General features: G+C 43.3%; 1 protein-coding gene across 3 annotated transcripts in view; it reads right to left on the bottom strand.

The window, feature by feature from the left end:
• Positions 1-22868, bottom strand: part of tncb (tenascin Cb) — a 49804-nt gene that overhangs the window by 20432 nt on the left and 6504 nt on the right. For all 3 annotated transcript variants that reach the window (XM_019860986.1, XM_019860984.1, XM_019860985.1), the window contains exons 2-10: positions 14842-15396; positions 12681-13901; positions 11367-11630; positions 11164-11279; positions 9830-9983; positions 4958-5227; positions 3727-3912; positions 1327-1416; positions 429-692 (exon numbers count right to left, since the gene is read on the bottom strand). In XM_019860986.1, coding sequence (XP_019716545.1) covers positions 429-692; positions 1327-1416; positions 3727-3912; positions 4958-5227; positions 9830-9983; positions 11164-11279; positions 11367-11630; positions 12681-13901; positions 14842-15328 — 3052 coding nt within the window. In that variant the 5' untranslated portion in view covers positions 15329-15396. The remainder of the gene's footprint in view (positions 1-428; positions 693-1326; positions 1417-3726; positions 3913-4957; positions 5228-9829; positions 9984-11163; positions 11280-11366; positions 11631-12680; positions 13902-14841; positions 15397-22868) is intronic.

Genomic DNA, 22868 nt, shown 5'->3' with positions numbered 1-22868 from the left:
GTAATTATCACCGGTGCTATGGTGGCCATCTCAGAGTATTCAGCCATAACTTTAATCCAGTTGTCTCGAACGTACTTTTAAGGCCGCCGTCATTTGCGATCTCCAGCGGCTTTTTTTTTACTCATTTTGCGAGCTCCCGCGTTTTGTTTTGAAGTAATCGGTCACGTGATGGAGAAGCGTGGCTTGACGTGTGGCAAGCGTGACACAGACGGATGTAACGGAGAATCCGGTAGTTTTTCAAAATAAAACGTCTTTCGTATTCCGAAATAAATAAAACGGAATTAAGGCAAGTTCTTTCTGTGCGGCCCGGTACCAAATGCCCGGCGGACCGGCGGTTGGGGACCCCTGTTCTATTGTATGGATGGAGGAGGATGTTACATTTGTCGAGATTACTCCAAAAAGACTGCTAATCATTCATATTTACCAACCTGTAGGTGCTGAGATGGTGGATGGTGCACTCGTCCTGCGGCCCCTCTCAGCAGTGATGCTGATGGTATAAAGCATTCCTGGTGTCAGGCCTCTCAAGGTGTGAGACTCAGAGCCTCCCGGAACCACTTCCTCTACCCTTTGGCCATCCGCGGAAACATGGACAAGTCGGTAGGAGTCCAGTTTGGCCAGGGGGCGCCTCCACTCCAACATCATCGTTGTTTCCGTCACCTCGGCAACAGTTAGGTCCTTGGGTGCATCCAGGGCTGAAGCAGAGAGGACAGTAGTTTGTAATTTGAGTTTTGACATTAATTCAGCGTCACGGGTGAGCCAGAGTTTATTTGAGCTAATGAGAGGTAGGGTAGTGTGTCACTCAGGCCAGTCAATCACAGGGCAGGTATTTTTCCATACAAAGCAAGATAAAATGTTGCATATGTTTTACGACATGAGTTAAAGTAAGGACACAAATAAAAGTGATTTACAGGCACAGGGAAACTAACGAAATACAGCAACTGAGTTTTTAATCATAAATATTTTGTTTTCCAGTTACTGACATATCGTACATAAAGCATGGCCCCATTAGCTTCTTCCGCTTGCTTTAGTCCTTTGACTAAATTATTCCGACATTAACTGCATACACACAGAACGGAAGCTAATCTGCTAACCTGACAGCCGAGAGAGTGAGTGACACAATTACTGTCACCACTGCAAGGCCAAAGATTTGAAGCCCAAAATAAAAAAATTTGGTGTGCAAACTAACGCATGCACAAAGCAAACTGAAATAAGATTCTATTAAGGTTAATCTACCACATATAAAATACACAATTATGTTGACGTTTACAGACATTGTGAAGGTATAAATTAATTTATTGTCGTAATAGACGAGTGGAAACGTCATACCGGTCACAGCATTGGTGGTGGTGGGCAGACTCTCCCGTTCACCTTTCACTGCTGTCACTCCCATTCCATACTCTGTGCCCGGTCTCAGACCTAGGTAACCATGCAAAATAAAACAAGCGATAGTCAGAACTTTGAGAAGGAAATAATGTCATGTAATTGTTTGCTCAAATTCCTATATCTTTCACCCTGTTGAATGGCTGTGTCGTCAAGTGGCCAGCTGTTTCTGCTAATGGCTTTGGTGGCCATGGCAAACACAAAAAATGCTCTCATGTGGCGTGATGGCACAATAGGTTGCAGCCAAATTGCATTTCATGGTAAGCTTGAGCTCATCGTGGACCAGGCTGGTGTATTTGCATTGATGGATCTATAGGGCCCTTGTCATGCAGCAGAAACACTACTCCCAATGATACAGCCGGCTTTGGAAACCCTTTGGTTTCCACAATTAAGCCCTCTCTCGGCCCGATCGCCTTTAATTCCTTTATTAACTCCCACAGAGGTCATCACACGCAGAGTTCTGCGGCATGAAATTACACCTAATACCCAGGAAACTCATTATCAATAAAATCACGAGCGTGAAGGCAATTACAGATAATAACTGTGTGAAAGCACTACTGAGGTGTGTGGAGAAGAGGGGGACGTCTGCTGAATGGACACAATGCTTTATTTCCATGAGATGGGCCTCCCAAGGACAAAGAATTGTGCCAGACAAAGACACTATTAGCCAAAGTTGTTTTCCTCTCTCTCATTGTGTCGAATCTACAAACAAACTAAAAAAAAAAAAACAAAAAAAAAACCAAACACATCTACACACACACACACACACACACACACACACACACACACACACACACACACACACACACACACACACACACACAAGGCTCAAAGCGTTGCTTTGTAACGTCAACAGCGTTGATAGATGCAAACATGCCCGCATCTCTTGCTTCAGCAAAAGAGAAAAAAGCTGCGGTGTGATTCAATTTAAAGACTGAATGCCAAATCCCCCTGGGTGGTTTTCTCATAAAGTGGGCCTATTGTACTTGCGAAAACATTTCACAATACAAAACAAAGGCAAGCCATTGTAGAAATGAGCTGGCAGAACTTTACATTGTCCATTTAATAAGACAGACACTACAAGCACTGTCCATGTCCAAATAATAAGAATAAACATTTGGTATTGCAAAACTTGATTTTGCCACAAATGTTTTTCAGTTGTGTCACTAGGATCGTGTGGGCACTGAATAAAGAAGGAATACTATAATCAGTACCCGTACCAGCCCCTTTCGTTTGGACACACATTCATTGGTACAAGGTCATAAAATAAGTTATCCTCCATCACTATTCTCTGTAAACTATACTTATAAACATCTGTGAAATTTTTGGGCCTTTTTTGAAGTGGCTCTCCTATTTTCCCTACACAGGATAAAGTGCATTGGGGATGCTAAATGGATGGATGGTGGATAATAACGGAAACACACTTCCATGGTCTGTATCCGTTTGCAGAAATAATCACATTTCTCATGCAATGTTCAACCTCTGCTGTGATTTTCAATTATTTGTGGTAAACTGATTTTAGAGACCAAACAAGAAGACAAATATGATCGCAGTGTCACAAAACGGCACTGGCATCGCTAGGCCATCATTAGGCCAAACTGAGTTTCACCATTACTATTTTTCAGAGGTGGCCGCATCAGTAAGTATTGTTGGTCCGCCATTCGGCATTTGGCAGCGCCCGGGCCACCGGTCCGTCATCGTGAGTTCATCATTAGTTCAAGCCTACCAAATCTGTCCCCGTCAATCCATCACTCCGTCATCATTATTTTAACTGCGCTTCCGTCATTGCAAACCTATTTACAATCATCTCTTTCAAACACTCAATAATGCTTTTCGTCTCTCTCTCAAGCGATCGCTCTCTGTCTGTTTGATATACGCAGACGTTCCATTTGTGAAGTGGCGTGACATTATCTTTAGCAAAGGCCTTCATCAAATGACGAAATTAAGGAGCCACCAAACACCCCAAAACAGTTCTACCTCCTCGCTCCTTGATGGAATTTCTGGTTAGATGTACACCGTGAACAAACATGACATGTAGCGTGTGTTTCCGTCAGTCATCAGCGAAATGGGAGTTGGTCAGTGATGGACTGAGATGATCCATAGGTTCTGACCCGGTTATTGACTATTCCGCTGACGGATGAAAACCAACTTGTGTCGGTGCTTAGTCTGTCCATTTTTTAAGTTTTTCGCTATTCATCATTTGGATTGATGGACCTTCCGTTGAGTGCTGATGAAATGCCCACCTCTGCTATTTTCATTCCAAATGACCATATAAGATGCTGGGCAGACTGCCTAAATTGCCTCTGTGCAATACATAATTGAGACTGAGACGGTGATTGTGTATACCGATTATCTTGGCCTGTGTTGTGTCTTTGGGTCCAGCAGGGAAGAGCAGTTCTCTGTGTTCGCCTCCAGACAGCGGTCCGTACTTAATGCGGTAGTTGTCCACCTGAGCTTTGCTGTTTTTCCACTCCAGGGTGATGCTTTCGTCAGTCAGTTCCAGCTTCTGAAGGTCTCCGGGGGCATCCAAGTCTAACACACACACAGAGAAGTTGATTTCATACTGATCCTAAAGGGCAAACAAGTTGTTTCCATTAGGGGGCAATGACTGAAAGCTTCTAGTACAGGAAATACGTATTCATCGTTATTCTGAACTTGGTGGGATATGTGGTCCTTTAAAGAACAACCATCATTAAACACACCACAGTAGGATATCATTCCTCATAAACCTATAGAATGTGTGGTCTTTCACACACCTTTCTTCCAAACTCTTCAAGGTTATATAATACTACACCAGATCCTCAGCCTGTTTGTCATGAAAACTACTTGTCTGTAGCTTTTTATTCAGGTAATGCACCTTTAGATTATTACCATTCAGAACAGTGTTTCGCAACTATAACCTTGGGACTTGGATACAGTATTCCTTTTGTTGCTTAGCGCCTTTTTAGAAGACGTTAAAAGCAATGAAGACTATGTTTTGTTTAAATCTAACATCTGATGACACATGTTTAGTATGTTCTACTTTCAAAATCTGTTTAAATTGAGTTTCATGTACCACCAAAAGAATAGCGTTCGCCATGACATCCGCTAGCCAAAGGCTGAGCTGCACTGTATTTGTTTCCAGAGTAAATTAGTGGCTAAAGCGCAAAACAGCTAGACTCCCTTTAGCTTACCCAATTATTTCCACGTGGGAACTTGGTACACCTCTGTACTGTAGCAGGGAAAAAAAATCAAAATAAGAATGGTTGTTTTTTTTACTAGCTGTCTGAGACCCACTTTTGGGTCCAGACCCACTGGTTGAAAATCACTGATTGAGAATATAGTGGGGAAAATGAGATACCTGTACATTCTACACCCAAAAGTGTCAAATCCAGTTCCAGAAATAAAAACCCTGCCACAGTTTGGCTTGAGCCTTAATTGCTTATACGCAACCGGCAGCAAAGGAGTTCCCGGAGAGCTTGTTTGAGTCGAAGTACCTTTGGCTAAAGCCAAACTGTAGAAGGGTTTTTATTTTCTCAATCTGGGTTTGACACCTCTGTCCACACCTGAAAACGTTCTTACCCTGTAAGGATCTTACCTGTGAGGAACGAGTCATAGACTGGGACACTGGACCGCTCTCCCTTCCGAGCTGTCATAGACACCTCGTACTGGGTATCTGGGATGAGGCCTCCGAGATGGTATTGGGTCTCTGTGGAGGGAAGCTCAACCACACTGTGATCAGCAGGGCTGGAGCCAGGCCCAAAAGAGATGGTGATCCCATCCACATTGGCTACAGGATGGACCCAGGTCACCAGCGCTGTTGTGTCTGTCACATCGCGTGTGCTCACCTGGCTCGGGGCGTCAATTCCTGGTGCAGTAAAGCACATACAAATACATTTTGCGACATGTTTCAAAACATGGCTAGATGTAGTAAAGGCACTTAACATAAATAATGAATAATAATAATAATAATAATAATAATAATAATACTGCATCACATTTACCGATGTATGGCACTTTTCTGGACAAATGGACACTCAAGGCACTTACAATGGTTATATTTTTCATGCACTCGCACATTCATACTGGCAGTAAACTACATACATAGCCACAACTGCCCAGGGGCAGCGTGACCGAAGGATGGGTGCCAGTGTGTGCCTACGGCCCCTCCAACCACCACCAACCATTCACACATCTGCGCATCAGTGTCAGTGGCACTGATGGCAAGGTGGGTGAAGTGTCTTGCCTAAGGACAAAACAACAAATTATTTGGACAATCCAACAGTGGACCCTCTGGTTCCTGGATGACCCACTCTACCTCAGAGCCACAGCCGAATAATCAATATTCCCATCTCCTTTTCGGTTCTAATACAAATCTACGTCAATGCAAGTGCAGGACAACACTTTAAAAATGACATTATTGCACAGACCAGAGAGACTCCATGGAAATGAGACTATAAACTCTGTTAACAACACTTGCTTTTATAATGCGTTTGTTGTCAGGAGATCAGGTACTTGCACAGTTCTTCAGCTATTTGAGAGGCAGTGGTGGACAGTCAGTAAAACAGTTATTTTTCTTAAATGTAATCAGTCCTGGGTGTATCCCTACTGTCGCCCAAAGTCAATGGGATAGGCTGCAGCTTAACTGCAACCCTAATGAGGATAAGAGGTATAGGGACTTGATGGGTGGTGCTTTGATGGATCTACAATTTACTTGAGTGCATTTTGTTTTGGAAGCTTTGAACTTTGACTCTACCATGTAAGAAAAGCAAATATCACATTTTTGTTTCCATAACATCACTAAAAAGCATTTGTTACTGTTGCACTGGAAAGTTCCAAAAACTCGATATATTTATGAGCCATCTCTTGTGTAAAAGCGGTGTTGCTGAAGCTGTCTCTTACTCATCAGCGCTTCAGTTTGCTTGCAGGTAAAATCGAAGTCGGAGAGGCAAGGTGATGGGAGGTAGCTGTGCACCGCAAGTCATGGACTTGGCAGGGATTGAAGACGAAGCTGCTTCTGCTCCCCCTTTTTATCCGTGACCATACCTGACCCCTGCGTGCTCACAAAGCTGAAGAATGATTCATATCGTTTTAAGTAGGTGCTCTGTTTACCACACCCAAATTTCATCATGGCCTATAAGGACATACAGAAATCGGGAGACGTCATGAACTCTGTGTGTGTGTGTGTGTGTGTGTGTGTGTGTGTGTGTGTGTGTGTGTGTGTGTTTTTAGGTCATGCGCATGATTTATCACACAGGAGATACCTAAGTCAAGCGCTCGCTAATGCATCTGGTGAGAGCAACTTAGAAAGTCTCGAGTGCTTTTTATTGTCTCTCGTGTATGCAAGTTAGGAAGTCGCACACGTCCTGCATAACAAACGCACGCAACTTAATAAGTCGCACATGTGCTTTATGAATCCATAATACTGAAGGCATACTATAGGTATGCTTTAATGAACCATGACCCTTCCTCCTAAATCAGCTCTCACCTCCTTTAAACGGGAGCTCAAGTACATGGAGCTACAGGTTATAGGTACAGGTATTAATATTTTACTTGTGATACAACCTTGGAAGGATGAGAAAGAAGGCTGGCATATTTCAGTAAAGCGCACCGGCACCTTATACATCTCGCAGACAAAAATGTAATAATTCAATACTTACTTATATTGTAACTTGCGTGCAAAATTCTTAAAGCACGTTTGTGACTCACTAAATTGTGCTCGCAGGAAATATCAGGTGCGGGTGGGACTCTCTGGTGGTGAAAAGTATTTACAATACTTTTAAAAGCAAGTGCTTTTAATCAAGTCCCAATTTGATTCCGGTACTTTGACTTGATTTGGAGCAACATTTGACCATGAGGATCTTTATTTTGACTTAAAATTTGTCACATATGTTAAACGTGTCTGCACAACCTGACCATAGAATATTATTAAAATGACCTCTTGAAAAATCTGGCCCCATCTTATGACTCAAATGTAACTTTTAACAATCATTTCTAGACTTGTCACGGCTTCGAGAAACTGGCCAACCAGCAACTGTAGCACAAAAGGTGTGACTGAAAAACGTTTCAATCATTTTTCTGTGCCTGCCATACATATCCACTCCCATGCGCACTCAGTCTGTCTGTTTTTCTGTGACCTTGCGCTGATTATTGCACAGCTAAAGTAAAACAGAAGGAATTAGACAGCCCTCGGGACAAATAAAAGGCCAAGTAAACCATGGCCAAAGTTGTCATACTCACCCGGTCGTTAAAGTGATCCCTCTTATATTTTTAAATGATTGTACATTCCGAAAAACAACATCAAACCAGTAACACTTCCTGTTTGGCGCCTTTCCAACATGAATAATCCATGCTACCAACGTAGCAGCCATGGTTAACATCTAGTTGTACACAGTGCAAATTGTACATATGGCTGCATGTTGCCTGCATGTTCATGAGGGTCGAAACGTTGGTCAGAGATGCAAAAGTGGGGTGAAGGCGAGTGAAGTGAAGCTGTATTCAAATCTTGCTAACATCGCAGACGATATCTTTTAAGTGCTTGGGCTGTGTACTTTGCTCACTGCTGATGGGTTATTGGCCACTTTATTTTATTCATATATTAAATTTGATTTTTTTTCGTCAGCGCGGAGCAAGCAGCATCAACTTCAATTTTGCTTAGTTAAGAAATACTATATTGATGAAACAGTCTTGAAACAAATATGTTTGGAGATTTAGTCACACATTGGAAACAAAATAAAACGGTGAATTTTCAGAGAGATGCTTAGCAGAGAATAAGGTACTGTCTCACAAATCAACTGAATACAAATATTTGCAAGCCGGGATTTTCCTAAATGGTTCGAAATTTGGTTCTTCCCCTCAACACACACACACACACACGCACACACACGCACACACACACTTAAATATGTAAATATGTGTGTATTGCTGTAACATCAACTCACTCTATAGTTTTGCGTATAGAAAAAAATATATTGATTGTAAAAACAATCAAACCACCTTTCTACAAGATAATTGCATGTCTCTGATTGTCTTCAAATTGTCACACAGCACACACCAATTACCTCTCACGCAAGATATGAATGTATACATATAAACCAGAGTGTTATGCATTTTATATCGATTTCAGAAATGCAGTTGTAGACACGCTTTTGTATTCATGAGGCCATTTAAACATGATACAAGTCAAAGCCCCGTGAAGGACACCTTTTCACCAGGGCTTCAATCAATGTGTCACACACAGGCAACTTTAAGAAAGACATCCCTCTGTGCAAGTGTGATAACACACATTTGAGCTGAGCACAGGCTGTTTGTGACTCGTTTGGGAGTCACAAGACCATTCTTTGGACAGACAGGCGAGTGGGTATACCTCTAAGCCTTACTTTGTGGCTGACTGGTACATTCTCAACATGGTAGCTGGCGTGAAATGGGGAGCGGAAGCGCCAGGGTTTATGTGACACATTTAAAGCTCTCAGCATGTTATGGGAGCCTGAATGACACAAGGAAGCCCATAATCTATCTTTTGCTGATGTATGGCATGTATGTGCTATATGTGTGTATAAAATGGCTTTCATCTTGAAGTATTGCTCAAGAGATGCATTCGGAAATTAGATATCAAGGCAGGAGGTGAAATTACAATTTTGTGACAGCTAAAACTGTGACAGCTAAAATTGTCATCAGCATGCTTTCAAACTATCGAAACGAAAAAAGGTCTCATCACGAATTCACTCTCATGAAGACGCAAATCAGCATTTCCTTTTGCTCAGCCTATGAACAATGCAATTATTGAATTAATCTGACACGCTTGACAAGTCAAGCACTTAATTATCCACGACAGTGTGAATGACTCAGTTTCTGTTTTTGTATTCCAAGGTAACAGAACCCACGGTTCTCCGAAAAGCAAGGCACTTTCATGTATTGTTAATAATATACAGTATTAACGGGATACTAAACATATTCAGCCATTTTGAGTCGTGAAGCTGAATATTTTGTTATTCATGAATTTGATAACTTCATTATTTTTCAGGTACAATTAACAGCTTTAAAAATGCATTTTGCCACGAGCTGTTGGCTGAAAATGACATCACATGCGCTCAGGGCTCAGGTAACAACCAATCATTGCTCAACCTGCGAACGGCTCATGTGACGTTTCCAAGTTTAGCCCTGATTGGTCGTTACCTGAGCCCTGAGCACGTGATGTCATTTTCAGTCGACAGCTAGTGGCAGTTAGTTTTTAAAGGTGTTAACTGTACATGGTAAATAATGAAGTTATCAAATTAATGACAAAATAACTTTTTACTGCTGAAACTAGCAAAATAGGTTTAGAATATCTTTAGCAGAACAAAAAAAAAATGATGTGCAAATATAAATAGGGTGGCACATACGAAGCCCATTGAGCATAATAATCATCGTCATCATCATCATCATAGTAGTAGCAGTAGTAGTAGTAGCTTGCAGCATGTGACACACTTACTTGTGACAACATTCTTGGAAGCAGGTGGCCCACGCTTCTTGTTCTTCACTACCTCCAGTTTGACTTCGTACTCCTGGCCAGGGCCCAAGCCAGACTGCTCAAAGGTGGTGTCTGGTCGGCCAAGGGAGCTCAGAATCTCACCATCTTCCTCTTTCTGCCAGAACCAAAAAACATCACTGAATGCAGAAAATAAACAAACTATGTAGCCCTCCCTTTCATCAGGAAGAAGATCCTTACAACCCTTATAATAATATGCCATAGAGATTTGATGATCCAATGTATGCACAATCTGAATTGATTGCTTGCGGACGTTGTATCGGTCTGTCGTGGTAAAGAAGGAGGTAAGCCAAAGGGCGAAGCTCTCAATTTACCAGTCAATCTACGTTCCAACCCTCATCTATGGTCACGAGCTATGGGTCGTGACCGAAAGAACGAGATCCCGGATACAAGCGGCTGAAATGAGTTTTCTCCGCAGGGTGTCCGGGCTCTCCCTTGGAGATAAGGTGAGAAGCTCGGTCATCCGGGAGGGGCTCAGAGTCGAGCCGCTTCTCCTCCACATTGAGAGGAGCCAGATGAGGTGGCTTGGGCATCTGATTCGGATGCCTCCTGAACGCCTCCCTGGTGAGGTGTTACGGGCATGTCCCACTGGGAGGAGACCCCAAGGAAGACCCAGGACACGCTGGAGAGACTATGTCACCCAGCTGGCCTGGGAACGCCTCGGGATCCCCCGGGGAGAACTGGAAGAAGTAGCTAGGGAGAGGGAAGTCTGGGCTTCCCTGCTAAAGCTGCTGCCCCCGCGACCCGGCCCCGGATAAGCGGTAGAAGATGGATGGATGAATTAATTGCTATTATTATTATGCCAACATGAGGCATATTCTCCACTGCAGGAATCATTCAGACAACCATTTCTTTCCACACCTATGGTAACCAATTGGAAATCAATCCCACTGTAACTGCACGAAGGTCAGCATAGAATAGCACTACACGATGAGTGACAAGGCATGAACCCGCATTTAATAGACTTTGAACTGATTTGAGTGGTAGTGTTTTAAAACGCCTCGTTGGACATGTGGCAAAACATATTCAATACTAAGACAATTTCAAATTTGGTTTCTTATGCAGTGAGTCTCCATGCTGTTTTTCATTGTTAGTCCGCTCACCCTAACGAAGGGTGGAATTTTGAGTTGATTTTGGATTGTACACGATTCGCAGCATTCAAAACAAACAAACAAAAAAAACCAACAACAACAAACAATACAATAACAGAGGCTGCAACAGCATTTGGAAATCAACCCTGCACTGGAATAAAGCAACGATGTGTCAACAAGACTCACGGTGTTTCTGAAGATGAGGTTCCAGCCATCAAAGGGGATGTCCAGGGGGTCCCACTGTACCTCCACAGATGTCTCACGCACTGCCTTGAACTTCAGTCCCTCAGGCTCAGGAAGGTCTGGGATAGTTAGAAACGGTTCATTTATAACCCTTGTAATAGGCTTGAAACTGTTTTATAGTCACACGTGAACTGAAACTCTCATACGTGTTGCCACCCTTGCGGTAACAGGAATGCTCCTCTTGTTGTTGAGAATGGCATAGACACTGATCAGGTACTCAATGCCCGGTTCGAGCTCTCTAATCGTGGCCTTCTTCTGGTCCCCTGGGACCCGCGCATCCAGTTCCAAGCCTCCGTCGGCTGTGGGAACGTAGGTGATGAGGTACTCTGTCACACGCATCTCATTCTCCCAAGACAGGTCCACTGTCTCAGGTGTGACTTCTTGCACAGTTAGGTCCTTTGGAGGTGAAACTGTGGACAAACAGAGAAAGTACATCACATGCATAAAAATGGGAACTGTCAAAAACCAAGTAACCCATAATGACAAAAGTTTGTATTTGTACTATTTGCCACTTACAAATAGGATGGGCATAATATTTTATTGTTTCTTTCCAATTTAACCTTGGCCATTCTTTGCTTTCTTCTGACCAAAGGAAAGCATCATTGTATTTGTTTCCAGATTTTCAGGCTGGGAGGAAGTCTGTTCTGGAAACTAAGCCATTTGACTCCTCATGTGATTCGAGCAGTGGTTCTTAACCTGGGTTCGGTGAGTCAGTCTCAGGGGTTCGACGGAGCCTCTGCCATGGAGGTTAAGACACACCCGACTCAACATGTCAATGAGTAATGACACGCCCGCTTGGCCATCATTGGCTGCAGATGATCACATGACATTGCTTGTCCAATCAGTGCTGTGGGAAATTTAGTTCACTCAGTAGTCAACGTGTGACTGTCATGATAGTACGTCATAAAATTAAAAGAAACTTATACTTATGACTTGAAATTTTATTGACTTTTTTCTGTTTTTAATAAATGTGTTTTTTATGTTTTGAATTTGTAAAAAGTTATATTTTTGTTTGTCACTGATGAAGGGTTCAATGAATGTGCATATGAACTGATTGGGTTCGGTACCTCTAACAAGGTTATGAACCACTGGATTACAGTCATATTAATCCTTTCAGGGACAGCGGTTACTACAGTGGACAGCTTATCGTGTTATCTGGTTACAGCATGAAAGGGGAAAATGATTAACATTTGTAAAAGGTTAAGGGAAAAATAAGCAACTATGAATACAATTGGATTTATTCACAAGAATCATCATTTTAGTGTGTCCCCTAAGATGGATAGCTAGTCAAGCACTGGAGATAGTGTTCATTCCACATCTAGACATGGTTGCATTTATTTTTTATTCTGTTTGAGGTTAACACCATTTAGATCTTTATTGAGAATGCATTGCAAGCAGTTTACTTGGCAAAGCGATGTCTGAAAGGCGAAGTAATGGCCCAGTTACTGTATTGTCCTTACCCGCAGAACAGTCTTCACCAATGAAACCCTCATTGCAGACACACACTCCATCTTCACAGCGCCCCTGGTTCTGGCAGTCCCCAGGGCAGGTGAGGATGGAGCAGTCGAGTCCACTGAAGCCTTCGTAGCATACACAGATGCCGTCATCGCAATATCCTCTGTCCAGGCAGTTTTTAGGACACGTCTTCACACTGCAGTCCTCACCAGTGAAACCCTTGTGACAAACGCACTGGCCGTTCACACAGTGGCCACGGCCGAGACAGTCATTGGGGCAGGTCAGTTCACCACAGCCTTTACCGGTGAAACCAGCAAAGCACACACACTTGCCATCCACACACTCCCCACGTCCCATGCAGTCTTTAGGACAGGTCTTGATGCTGCAGTCCTCGCCGGTGAACCCTTTATCACATATGCATTGGCCGGTAACACAGCGTCCATGATCTTGGCAGTTGTTGGGGCAGGAGAGCGCACTACAGTCCTCGCCTTGGTATCCGTCATCACACAGACATTCTCCGTTTATGCACTGGCCTTTGTTGCTGCAGTTTTCAGGGCAAGACAGAACAGAGCAATCGTCACCCTCGAATCCTGGGTCACAGATGCATTTGCCGTTGAAGCAATGGCCTCGCTCATTGCAGTTTTGGGGACAGGTGAGCTTCGAGCAATCCTCTCCACTGTAGCCGCTCTGACACACACACAGTCCGTTCACACACATGCCACGGTTGTTACAGTTGGCAGGACAAGTGAGTTCACCACAGTCTTCTCCGGTGAAGCCGTCCTCGCAGAAGCAAGTGCCATTGTCGCAGCGTCCACGGTCGTAGCAGTCGTTTGGACAGATGAGCTCAGAGCAGTCATAGCCCGTCCACGGCTCATCGCAGACACACTCGTCCTCAACACAACGTCCGCGACCCAGACAGTTGTTGAGGCAGTTTGTCTGGGAGCAATCCTCACCAAAGAAGCCCTCCTCGCACAGGCAAGCCCCGTCAACACAGTGACCGTAATCACCGCAATCCAGCAGGCAAAGCTCAGTGCTGCAGTCATCACCACTGAAGCCTTCAAAGCATTCACATTTCCCATCCACACAGCGGCCCTGGTCCTGGCAGTCATTGGGGCATTCGGGTTCTGTGCAGTTGGGGCCTTTCCACCCTGACTCACAGACGCAGCTGCAGGTGTCAGCGCTCCAGTTCCCATGGCCATTGCAGTAAGGCTTTGTGGAGACTTCTCCTGATAGATGAGAAGTAGGCAGAAAGACATATTAAGAAGATTTTGGACACACTAGCAAATTCAACTCACGCAAACATGCATTATTCATCCCTTTAAAATTATTTAAACCCCAAGCACAACCAGTGATGTTCATCACAGTCGCAATATTACAACGTATTGTTTTGTTTTCATAGACTTCATGAGCAAATACCCTTGCATTGAAGCTCAATCAAACTAAGACACTAGTAGCCTAAGATTCATATGGAGCAACAATCTCTGCAAGTGTGTTACATTGGGCATCCCAACAAAGACTTTGACCATCCAAGACAAGGAATCTGTGAACATTTGAGTTTTCATTAATGTGGTTGTAGTCTACTGCAGATGCAGCTCAGTGATAGCTCTCACAGTGCAGCAGCTCAGCTCTCCGTCACTGCAACTGCCAACCAAAATTAAAAGTTCGATTCGTATTCCTCCAACACTATCAATCAAAACTAAGTATTTTAAGTTGTACAGAAGTACATCATTTTGAGGAGCAGGGGTCACCAACACTGTGCCTGTGGGCACTGGGTAGCCGCCAAGGACCACATGAGTAGAATGAATATCATCGTTATTATTCATAACATATACTTGCATTATTTTTAAAAAATTGTGTTGGTTCAAAGCACACTGGCACAAATTATGGATCACATTTTCTTGTTTTGTCAGTAGACAGCACTGAAGAATAGTGAGACATAATTTGCATTTAAAAGTTTGCCACTGAGCTTTTGATTTGTACATCTGCAGTGAGTTTGTTTTCGATGACTCTACAAGATAACACGGTTCGAGATGTTGTCGGAACAGTGGTGATGGATTTTCTTTGCCTTCTCTTCAAGCACGCCTTTGAACAATTCTTTGAACATAGACTTATTTATATCACACGCACGACAGCAAACCCCGCATACAGTGTGTCATGTTAACCTACCGGTAACTTGAGATCCACAGCAACCTGCGCCACTGCCACACTGTTCTCTCAGACTGGAAAGTTCTGACTCCAGCATCTCAAGCCTGTTTAGGATTTCTTTTAGATCAGGTAGCTGGTTGTTGCAGCCACACGCCTGCTTGGGGATATTAATGCGGTGCGTAAAGACGATCTGATTGTCACCATCCACCGTGTGCTCCATGTGCTCAGTATTCTGCATGTCCAGTGGGCTATTCTTGTGATTGGGCACGGTGCCGCCAGGTGACTCGAGATCCACGGAACACAGGGATGTGGAGGGAACGTTGATGTTGTAGACGTGGTTGAAGACAACTGGTTGGTCAGGGTTTGGCAGGGTGTGGTTCTCGTGGTTCTTCTTAGGCATGAGAGCCTCTCTGCGATGCCGAATGACCTTCTTTACCAGGCCGGCGGCAGAGGGCTGGAGGACCACGGCCACAATCGCGCAGCCCAAGATGAGGCCTTTCATCCCCATGATGAACTTCCACGAGCACCAGGAGTGGACTCGATATGCTGAAGGTGTTCCAATTCTTCTTTTGAAACCTTTCATCAAAGACAATCAAAACAGAGGCGAAGGAAAGGAGAGGAATTTGATTGAGTCTTTTCTTGAACATTATGGCAAAACAATATTGAAATCCATACATACATGTTGCATACTGCATGTGGAATAAACGGTATGAATAGAAGCATAATAGTATCTGGCCTACGTACATATGGTCACTGTCGGGCGGAAACCTTCTATGCCCAATTTTTTTTTTTCCCCTGACAAGTGTTGGTTTTGGAGATGTGAGGATTCTGCCCAATGGCAGCAATATGTATTTATCGACTATTTTTGCAACTTGAAATGCCAATTTAGTGCCTGTTCAGACACATGCAGTGAAGAAGAAAAGAGCAACCACAAAGTGCATTTTTGTTTCATTTTCAGTGAGATGACAATGTTTTACCATGCATACCCAAATTTGAGCCCGCTTATTGTGCTTCTTTTAGTAGTCACAAATTACTCAGCCATAATATTGTACCTTAAGTATTGGCGTGTTCGTCTTTCCAAAATAAAAGTCAATTCGATACATATCGCAAAACATATGGTGAAACATGATTCAAAGAGGGTACATTTTAAAGTGGAACAATTTGATTCAATTCCATTCAGTGGGATTACGATTCAATTCGATACGGCACGGCTCAGTTAAATGAACTTGTCAGCTCTGTACATGTGGCATTTCATTCAAAGTAAATGATCAAAGGCAATGAAATGCATTTATAGTGTTTGTCTCATTTATTAACGGGTAACAACAACACGTCAGATTGCTCAGAGGCCCAAATGATTAAAGACAATTCAATTCCAAGGAACAACAAATCATCAGCAAGATTTAACCCATTTATGAATTTGTGATCGTTTTTTTTTTTTTTTTTTGACCAGTCCAGCTATATTGAGACCGGTTCATTAATTTGTGCACGATGTAATCATGAGTTTTAGATCGAAAATAAAAATTCCAATTCAAATGTGTTTTGTTACCCTCCAAATAAGTAGCATAACACATTTTTCTATTCACTAGGATATGACTTCTTAATGGTGTTCATTTCTGGGCAAATACACTGGGAGAGTCATTGACTTAAAACCAGTTCATGATTTCCCTTGATTTCTTTTTCTTCTCAAATCACAAAAAAATGCACTTCTTCTATTTTTTTCCTCAAGCCTGTCTTTTGAGGGAGTACACATATAGTGCTTTTCCCATTCCCTCCAGTGCCTCCAATATACTGAAGATGGTGTGTGTGAATTTTTTTGACAATGTTAACAGGAAAGAAGCCTTTAAGGGCTCTAAAACACCTGCATGGTGGTGAGCAGGCTGCTCTTTCCACCGCAGGTGAAAGCTGACCGAGTAGATTGGCTCAACCATCGGTGGGCTGCCTGTAAAGCACACCGGTCTGCAGCTTGATTGTTACCTGGAAAATAGCAGGTCAGCATTCCTAAATAGCCTTCCCGGCAACCACCGGGTCCTTCTTTGAGTTGTGTAACATGATTCTCATTACCTTTTACCAAACCTCTTTGAGACATGATTTGTTTAAAAGGTCTGATGGAAAAAAAATGCTGAGCTTGTGCATTTGTTCTCATGCTTGTTAAAACCGCGTGTGTGATTTATTTACTTTGTATACATATATTCCGTGGGGGCCTTCAAGGCCTTCTCTGCATGTGCAAACACTATCAAAAACACCGGCCTACATTTACAACCTAAATGAGGTGGGAATAATTAATTTGCAGCAGTCTTTTATCTTCATTTAATTGCGTATGTCTTGGCTGCGGGGCTTCCAGTCAACTGTGGGTTAATATTTTTTGGTCCAGTCAGATTTCAGCTTCAATGAGTTACCATGCACACATATTGTTCCGTTCATCGCCTTCGGAATCTCGAGTGCAGGCGTTGACCACACATATACACTCAATCAATTGATTTACACAAAATCAAGTGAGTTTCTGCATCCTCCCATTGGTTCACCTACTATCGCTTCTGATTGGTTCAGCTCTAAACTTGATTTAGGATGGAGGACAATATCAGACTATGATTGAAAATTCACTTTCAAGGCGTACTTTATGAGGTTATTTCAACCAACACTGCTTTGCACAATAGCTTGTATTCAATCCAGATATTTGGGGGAGGAGCATTTTCAGAGGAGCTATGTTTGAGGCAACATCGTAGTCTACACAGCCAGGTAGGAGCTTTTGCATTAGCATCTCTGGGGAGCATGATATGATTTATGTTTTTAAAGTTTTCATGTTGGTGAAAATTGATTGTGAAGTACTATACTATACTGTAATGGGTTGGAATTCTTGATGTGGTGCATTGAAAGATAAAGGCAATAGTGGGTTTTTTTCTTTTGATAATATCCTCAAATACGTGAAACACTCTTCTTTACTGCCACACATTGGCCTCTTTCCTATTGATGTGTGCAGGTGAGAGTGCTTGGAAGGGAGACTATACATACATTTGTCCATGAATCTGCGTGTTTTAAGGAACAATTTCGTAACACACGCTGCAGTGTAGTGAATGTATAGTTACATTGTGTCTTTTTTTTGGGGGGGGGGGTAGATATTATGACGTTATGGCGTTATTAAGAGGTGGATTAGATCACTAAATACCCACTGAAGGCCCATGTCCAAACCCCCCGCCGCCACTGATATATATCCATCTATCCATCCGTTCTTCGATCCTATCCAAGCTGTCATCAGACACTAGACAAGGTACACCTTGAACTGGTTGCCAGCCAATCGCAGGGCACATACAGACAAATTACCATTTGCACTCACAATCACACTGAGGGACAATTTAGAGCATTCAATTAACCAACCATCCATGTTTTTGGAATGTGGGAGGAAACCAGAATACCCGGGGAAAACCGACACAGGCAGGGAAAGATGATGCAAACTCACTGGAAGGCCAGGGCCATATTCAAACCCACGACTTCTGCACTGTGAGGTGGACGTGCAGTCAATGGCACGTTGTTAGGGAATTCACCCGAACATCTTGAACTTTGAATGAAAAGACTCGACTCAACTCAGGAACAGATTGTCTTTTGCTGATCAGCAAAGGGGGCGAAGTTCCTCGAAGGCAACACAAGTCGTGTTTCCTCTCACATTGAAAGCCCACCTTCGCACCCCCGCTGACTACTTTTTATTCACAGGATATGCAAAATACAAGTATCAGAAAAACATTCCTTCTCATTTGCATGTCGTGCTTCCCAGCCCAGCCCACCAATATGCCCCTCAGTGGACACCTGGAGGCCAAAACATCTTCCAGTGCAAACAATGGTTACCTTGTTAATACGATGGGTAGATTTCACATGAACTGAGACACTGGAACAAACTGAAGGACATCTGGTCATGCTGCCCTCCCAAAGTTGGAACTTCCTGCCTGTCTTATCGGTTAATGAGGCCCTGGCTTCCTTCAACTCAAGTTGGCCCTTTTTTCTGTGTGCGCCACTGTGTACAAATTGTGAGAATATAGCATTTGAGGTCAACCAAGCATATACTGAAATGAAACTTTGAAACATGATAATATTAAGTTTGTCTTTCTCCATCACACATCCACTTCACAGGCATATATATATATGGCATATACATGGGTACGTCCACCTCACGGGGAAGAGGTCGTGGGTTTGAATTCTATCCTGGCCTCATAAATATATTCAATGTCAATGTTGCCTGTCTTTAATGTGCCGGGTTGAGTGGTTTTCGCCGTGCAATTACATATAAAGTCAACGTCATTCGTGTTTCGTGTGAATGGGCGCAAATCCGTGATGATACATTTGACGTGACACCAGTGAGGACAAGCACCTGCAAATTCGCTAACTTGCTCATTCGCTTGCATTGGAGAATTTGACATCAAAGTGATATCGCGGCGTAACAGCCAATCAGCGAGGCAAATTGATTTACTACAACTCTTGCACACACACACACACACACACACACCACACACACGCACGCACACACACACACACACACACACACACACACACACACACACACACACACACACACACACACACACACACACACACACACCAATTTGCACACAAACAGCGTGGTGAAATAAACAATGTATGGGCACTGAGAGCCATACAAAACAGCCAAATTCCAATAGACCGAGCCAAAAAAAGAGTGGGCTATAAGAAAATAAGTTGAGATATCTGTGTTGATTCACTTGTTTACAGCTGTTCAACCAAGGTAGTATCTAGCATTGGTCAAAGTTTTAGCACAACCACTCAATGATCTGATTGACTGGGATTGCTCAAACTTTTTTTTTTCTCATGGAGGAGAAGGACACCCTCCTCTTCTCTGCATGAAAGAAACCCCCGTGTAGTTCCCCCACAAATAAACATGCACGAGACACATGGGGCCAAGCGATATTACACATTCGGTCTGAACTTAGCATTAGGGTCAATGTGAGAGGCCTTTAACAGCAGACTATGGATGGGGAGGAGGTGGGCAATACCAGTCCAGGCACGGGTTGCCAATAAACCGTACATGCACGCACACAACTATTCTTCACACTCACATTCACGCCGAAGTGCAATTTACAAACAGATGTGGACACTGCTCTATTAATGTGACACACCCAGCAATTTTTAAGCTTCTGAATGATCTCCAGACAGACTTGGAGCCAGTCATTTCAGACAGTCGGCGACAATTAGTGCTGGCTTTTCCCAAAGCAGTTTTTTGGGTGTGCTTTCCAAAGTTTTAAACAAAGGGCTCTATTTTCATAAACAGCGCAAGTGCACTCGAGCATACAAACTACCTCATCTTGAGGTGCAAGCCTCGTTTAGCATGTTCAAGAATTTGGCTGATGATTCTTTGCCATGCTCGGCAATCCAGCGGGCGACAGGCATTTCATTCTCCCACAGAATTGACAAGTTATCATGCCGGCCTCACAGTGCAGAGGTGCAGGGTTCGATTCCGGCTTCCTGGGTGGAGTTTGCATGTTCTCTGGGTTTCTCTGGGTACTCTGGTTTCCTCCCACATTCCAAAAACATGCCTGGCCGGTTAATGGAACACTCTAAATTGTCCTTAGGTGTGAGTGTGAGTGTGAGCGCGGATGGTTGTAGTCTATGTGCGCCCTGCGATTGGCTGGCAACCAGTTCGGGGTGTACCCGCCTACTGCCTGAAGACGGCTGGGATAGGCTCCAGCACCCCACGCGACCTTTGTTTTCTTGAAAATGTGTGTGTGTGTGTGTGTGTGTGTGTGTGTGTGTGTGTGTGTGTGTGTGTGTGTGTGTGTGTGTGTGTGTGTGCTTGCTTCAGCTTTATGCTGCCCTATGGGGACAAAGCAAAACAAAAACATGGGGATATTACGGTAGCCAGCATGTATAAGGACACAACAGGTACTGTTCCAGGGAGACATGTTCAGTCTTCTTGTCTCTACGTGAGACTAGACAAGGTGACAGATGAGCTCAGTGAGGAAAGATCCCATGGCTTCACCCACCAGTCTTATGATTAGACGGATAGAGATGAGCGCCTCCATGTTGGTTAAACTGCAAATGTGATAATGTAGCCTACTGCTGGGAGTGATGACAAAACGGACCGAGGGGGGCAAAGAAATCCTCTCAGCGTCTCAATCGCTCACACACTGCGTCACTTGTGCTCACTAACACAGCAAACTCTAAGCATCTTAAACTTGGGATAAGATCAACTAAATGGCCTCCAAAAAATTGCTTTGAGTTGCAGCTCAGGCTTTAGTTCGGGTTGGATGGTTGGCTTTCTCACTTTGAAGGCTGGCTGCTCTCCACATGGACCCCTAAACAAGGCAACCCCGACAGGCTCGTGCAGCTGTGTGGAAAAATCTGGCTCCAGGATACCACTTTATTCAGAAATAGTTGAAACAAACCTCTTCAGGTTCTGTGCAACATGGTTATTCTTATTCACCTACTGGCTGCTAAGTACTGCAGTACATGCAGAAAATCATCAATCTAAAGAGACTGAGAAATACATATTTGGTGCAAAGAATGTGAAAATAGGGTGACGTATGTTTGATGGGTGTGAGAAGAGTTTAAAGAAAAAGTACAAAATCAATTTTGCAGAGATCAGGTGATGAGATAGCAAGGAAACAGCAAAGCCCGGCCATTGTGAATCCAGACACGAGCCATTGCCTCAAGTCCAAAATTCTCAGGAGCAATCTTACATATCATTTGCAGCTACATCTCGAGGAGATATATTTGCATTCTCGCTGTCAAAAAGATCTGTATTCATAATACAAGCATAAATCAGGATTTGTCTCAAACTCAGTCAGTCCCACATGCTCACACATTGATATTAGTACATTTAGTGAGACTTGCGCATATCCAAGATAAGTTATGAAAAAGATATTGTTCTACAGGCCTTCTGCAGTAGACAAAATGGGCAGTTACAACGTGAAGATCTCTTGCAGGAACTAACGAGATCGATATATATTATTCGTATTGATAATTAGCCTTTTTAAATAGAATAAAGTTGAGTTTTGAGTTTATTTTTCAACTGTCAGAGAGATTAACGATGGATTTATTATTGTGGTTGTACCTTGCAATGTACGCACAACTGCACTGCAGCATGCCAGAGCTGTGTCTAATATTTTGTCAAATTAAAAAAAAAACAACCACAGTCATAAAATATATTGTCATATCTGTCAGTTAAAACTGGAGCCTTGTTATTTTCAAAGGCTGATTTCTGAAAAAAAAAATACATTTACAAACTATCAGTAGCTACGCAAGACTGCACATTATCTGCCTGATGTCTGGACAACAAACAAACTGAATAATAGAGCGACCCAACCCATGAGGTGGGTCAATGCTTTAAATATTCAGTAACTATAAACAACAACAACCCAACTTCCAGGATGTATTGGAAAAATATTTGATTGATTGCATTTTTTTCTTTTAATTCCTCAAGTCGGCAGCCTGGTGGTTGACCGGCTTGCACGTCGGCCTCACAATGCAGAGGTGCAGGGTTCGATTCTGGTTCCGACCTTTTTGTGTGGAGTTTGCATGTTCTCCCTGCGCCTGCTTGGGTTTTCTCCGGGTACTCCGGTTTCCTGCCACATTCCAAAAACATGCATGGCAGGCTGATGGAACACTCAAAATTGTCCCGAAATGTGAGTGTGAGTGTGGATGTTTGTTCGTCTATAGGTGCCCTGTGATTGGTTGGCAACCAGTTCAGGGTGTCCCCTGCCTACTGCCCAAAGACAGCTGGGATAGGCCCCGCGTGCGTCCCTTCTGAGGATAAGCGGATCAGAAAATGGATGGATGGATTTCTCAAGCCTTTATCTAGCTACCCTTGTCTTGTAGGTCACCCATGACAATAACTCAGTTTCCTTCAATGGTAGAGAATTCAAATCTGGGTCACGGTTCTGACTAAATGTGGGATTATTGCCTGGAGCTCCTTTCACCTTGAGATGACATCATTTAGTGATGGGAAAGACTCTTGAATCATCGAACACGTTACTGCCTCCAATCATAACTTAAAAGCATGCCCCCCCCCCCCACAAAAAAACAAATTG

Source organism: Hippocampus comes, unplaced genomic scaffold (assembly GCF_001891065.2).
Source record: "Hippocampus comes isolate QL1 unplaced genomic scaffold, H_comes_QL1_v1.1 scaffold130, whole genome shotgun sequence".
Lineage (NCBI taxonomy): Eukaryota > Metazoa > Chordata > Actinopteri > Syngnathiformes > Syngnathidae > Hippocampus > Hippocampus comes.
The sequence above is the reverse complement of the archived record's forward strand: the minus strand, read 5'-3'. Positions and strand labels throughout refer to the sequence as shown.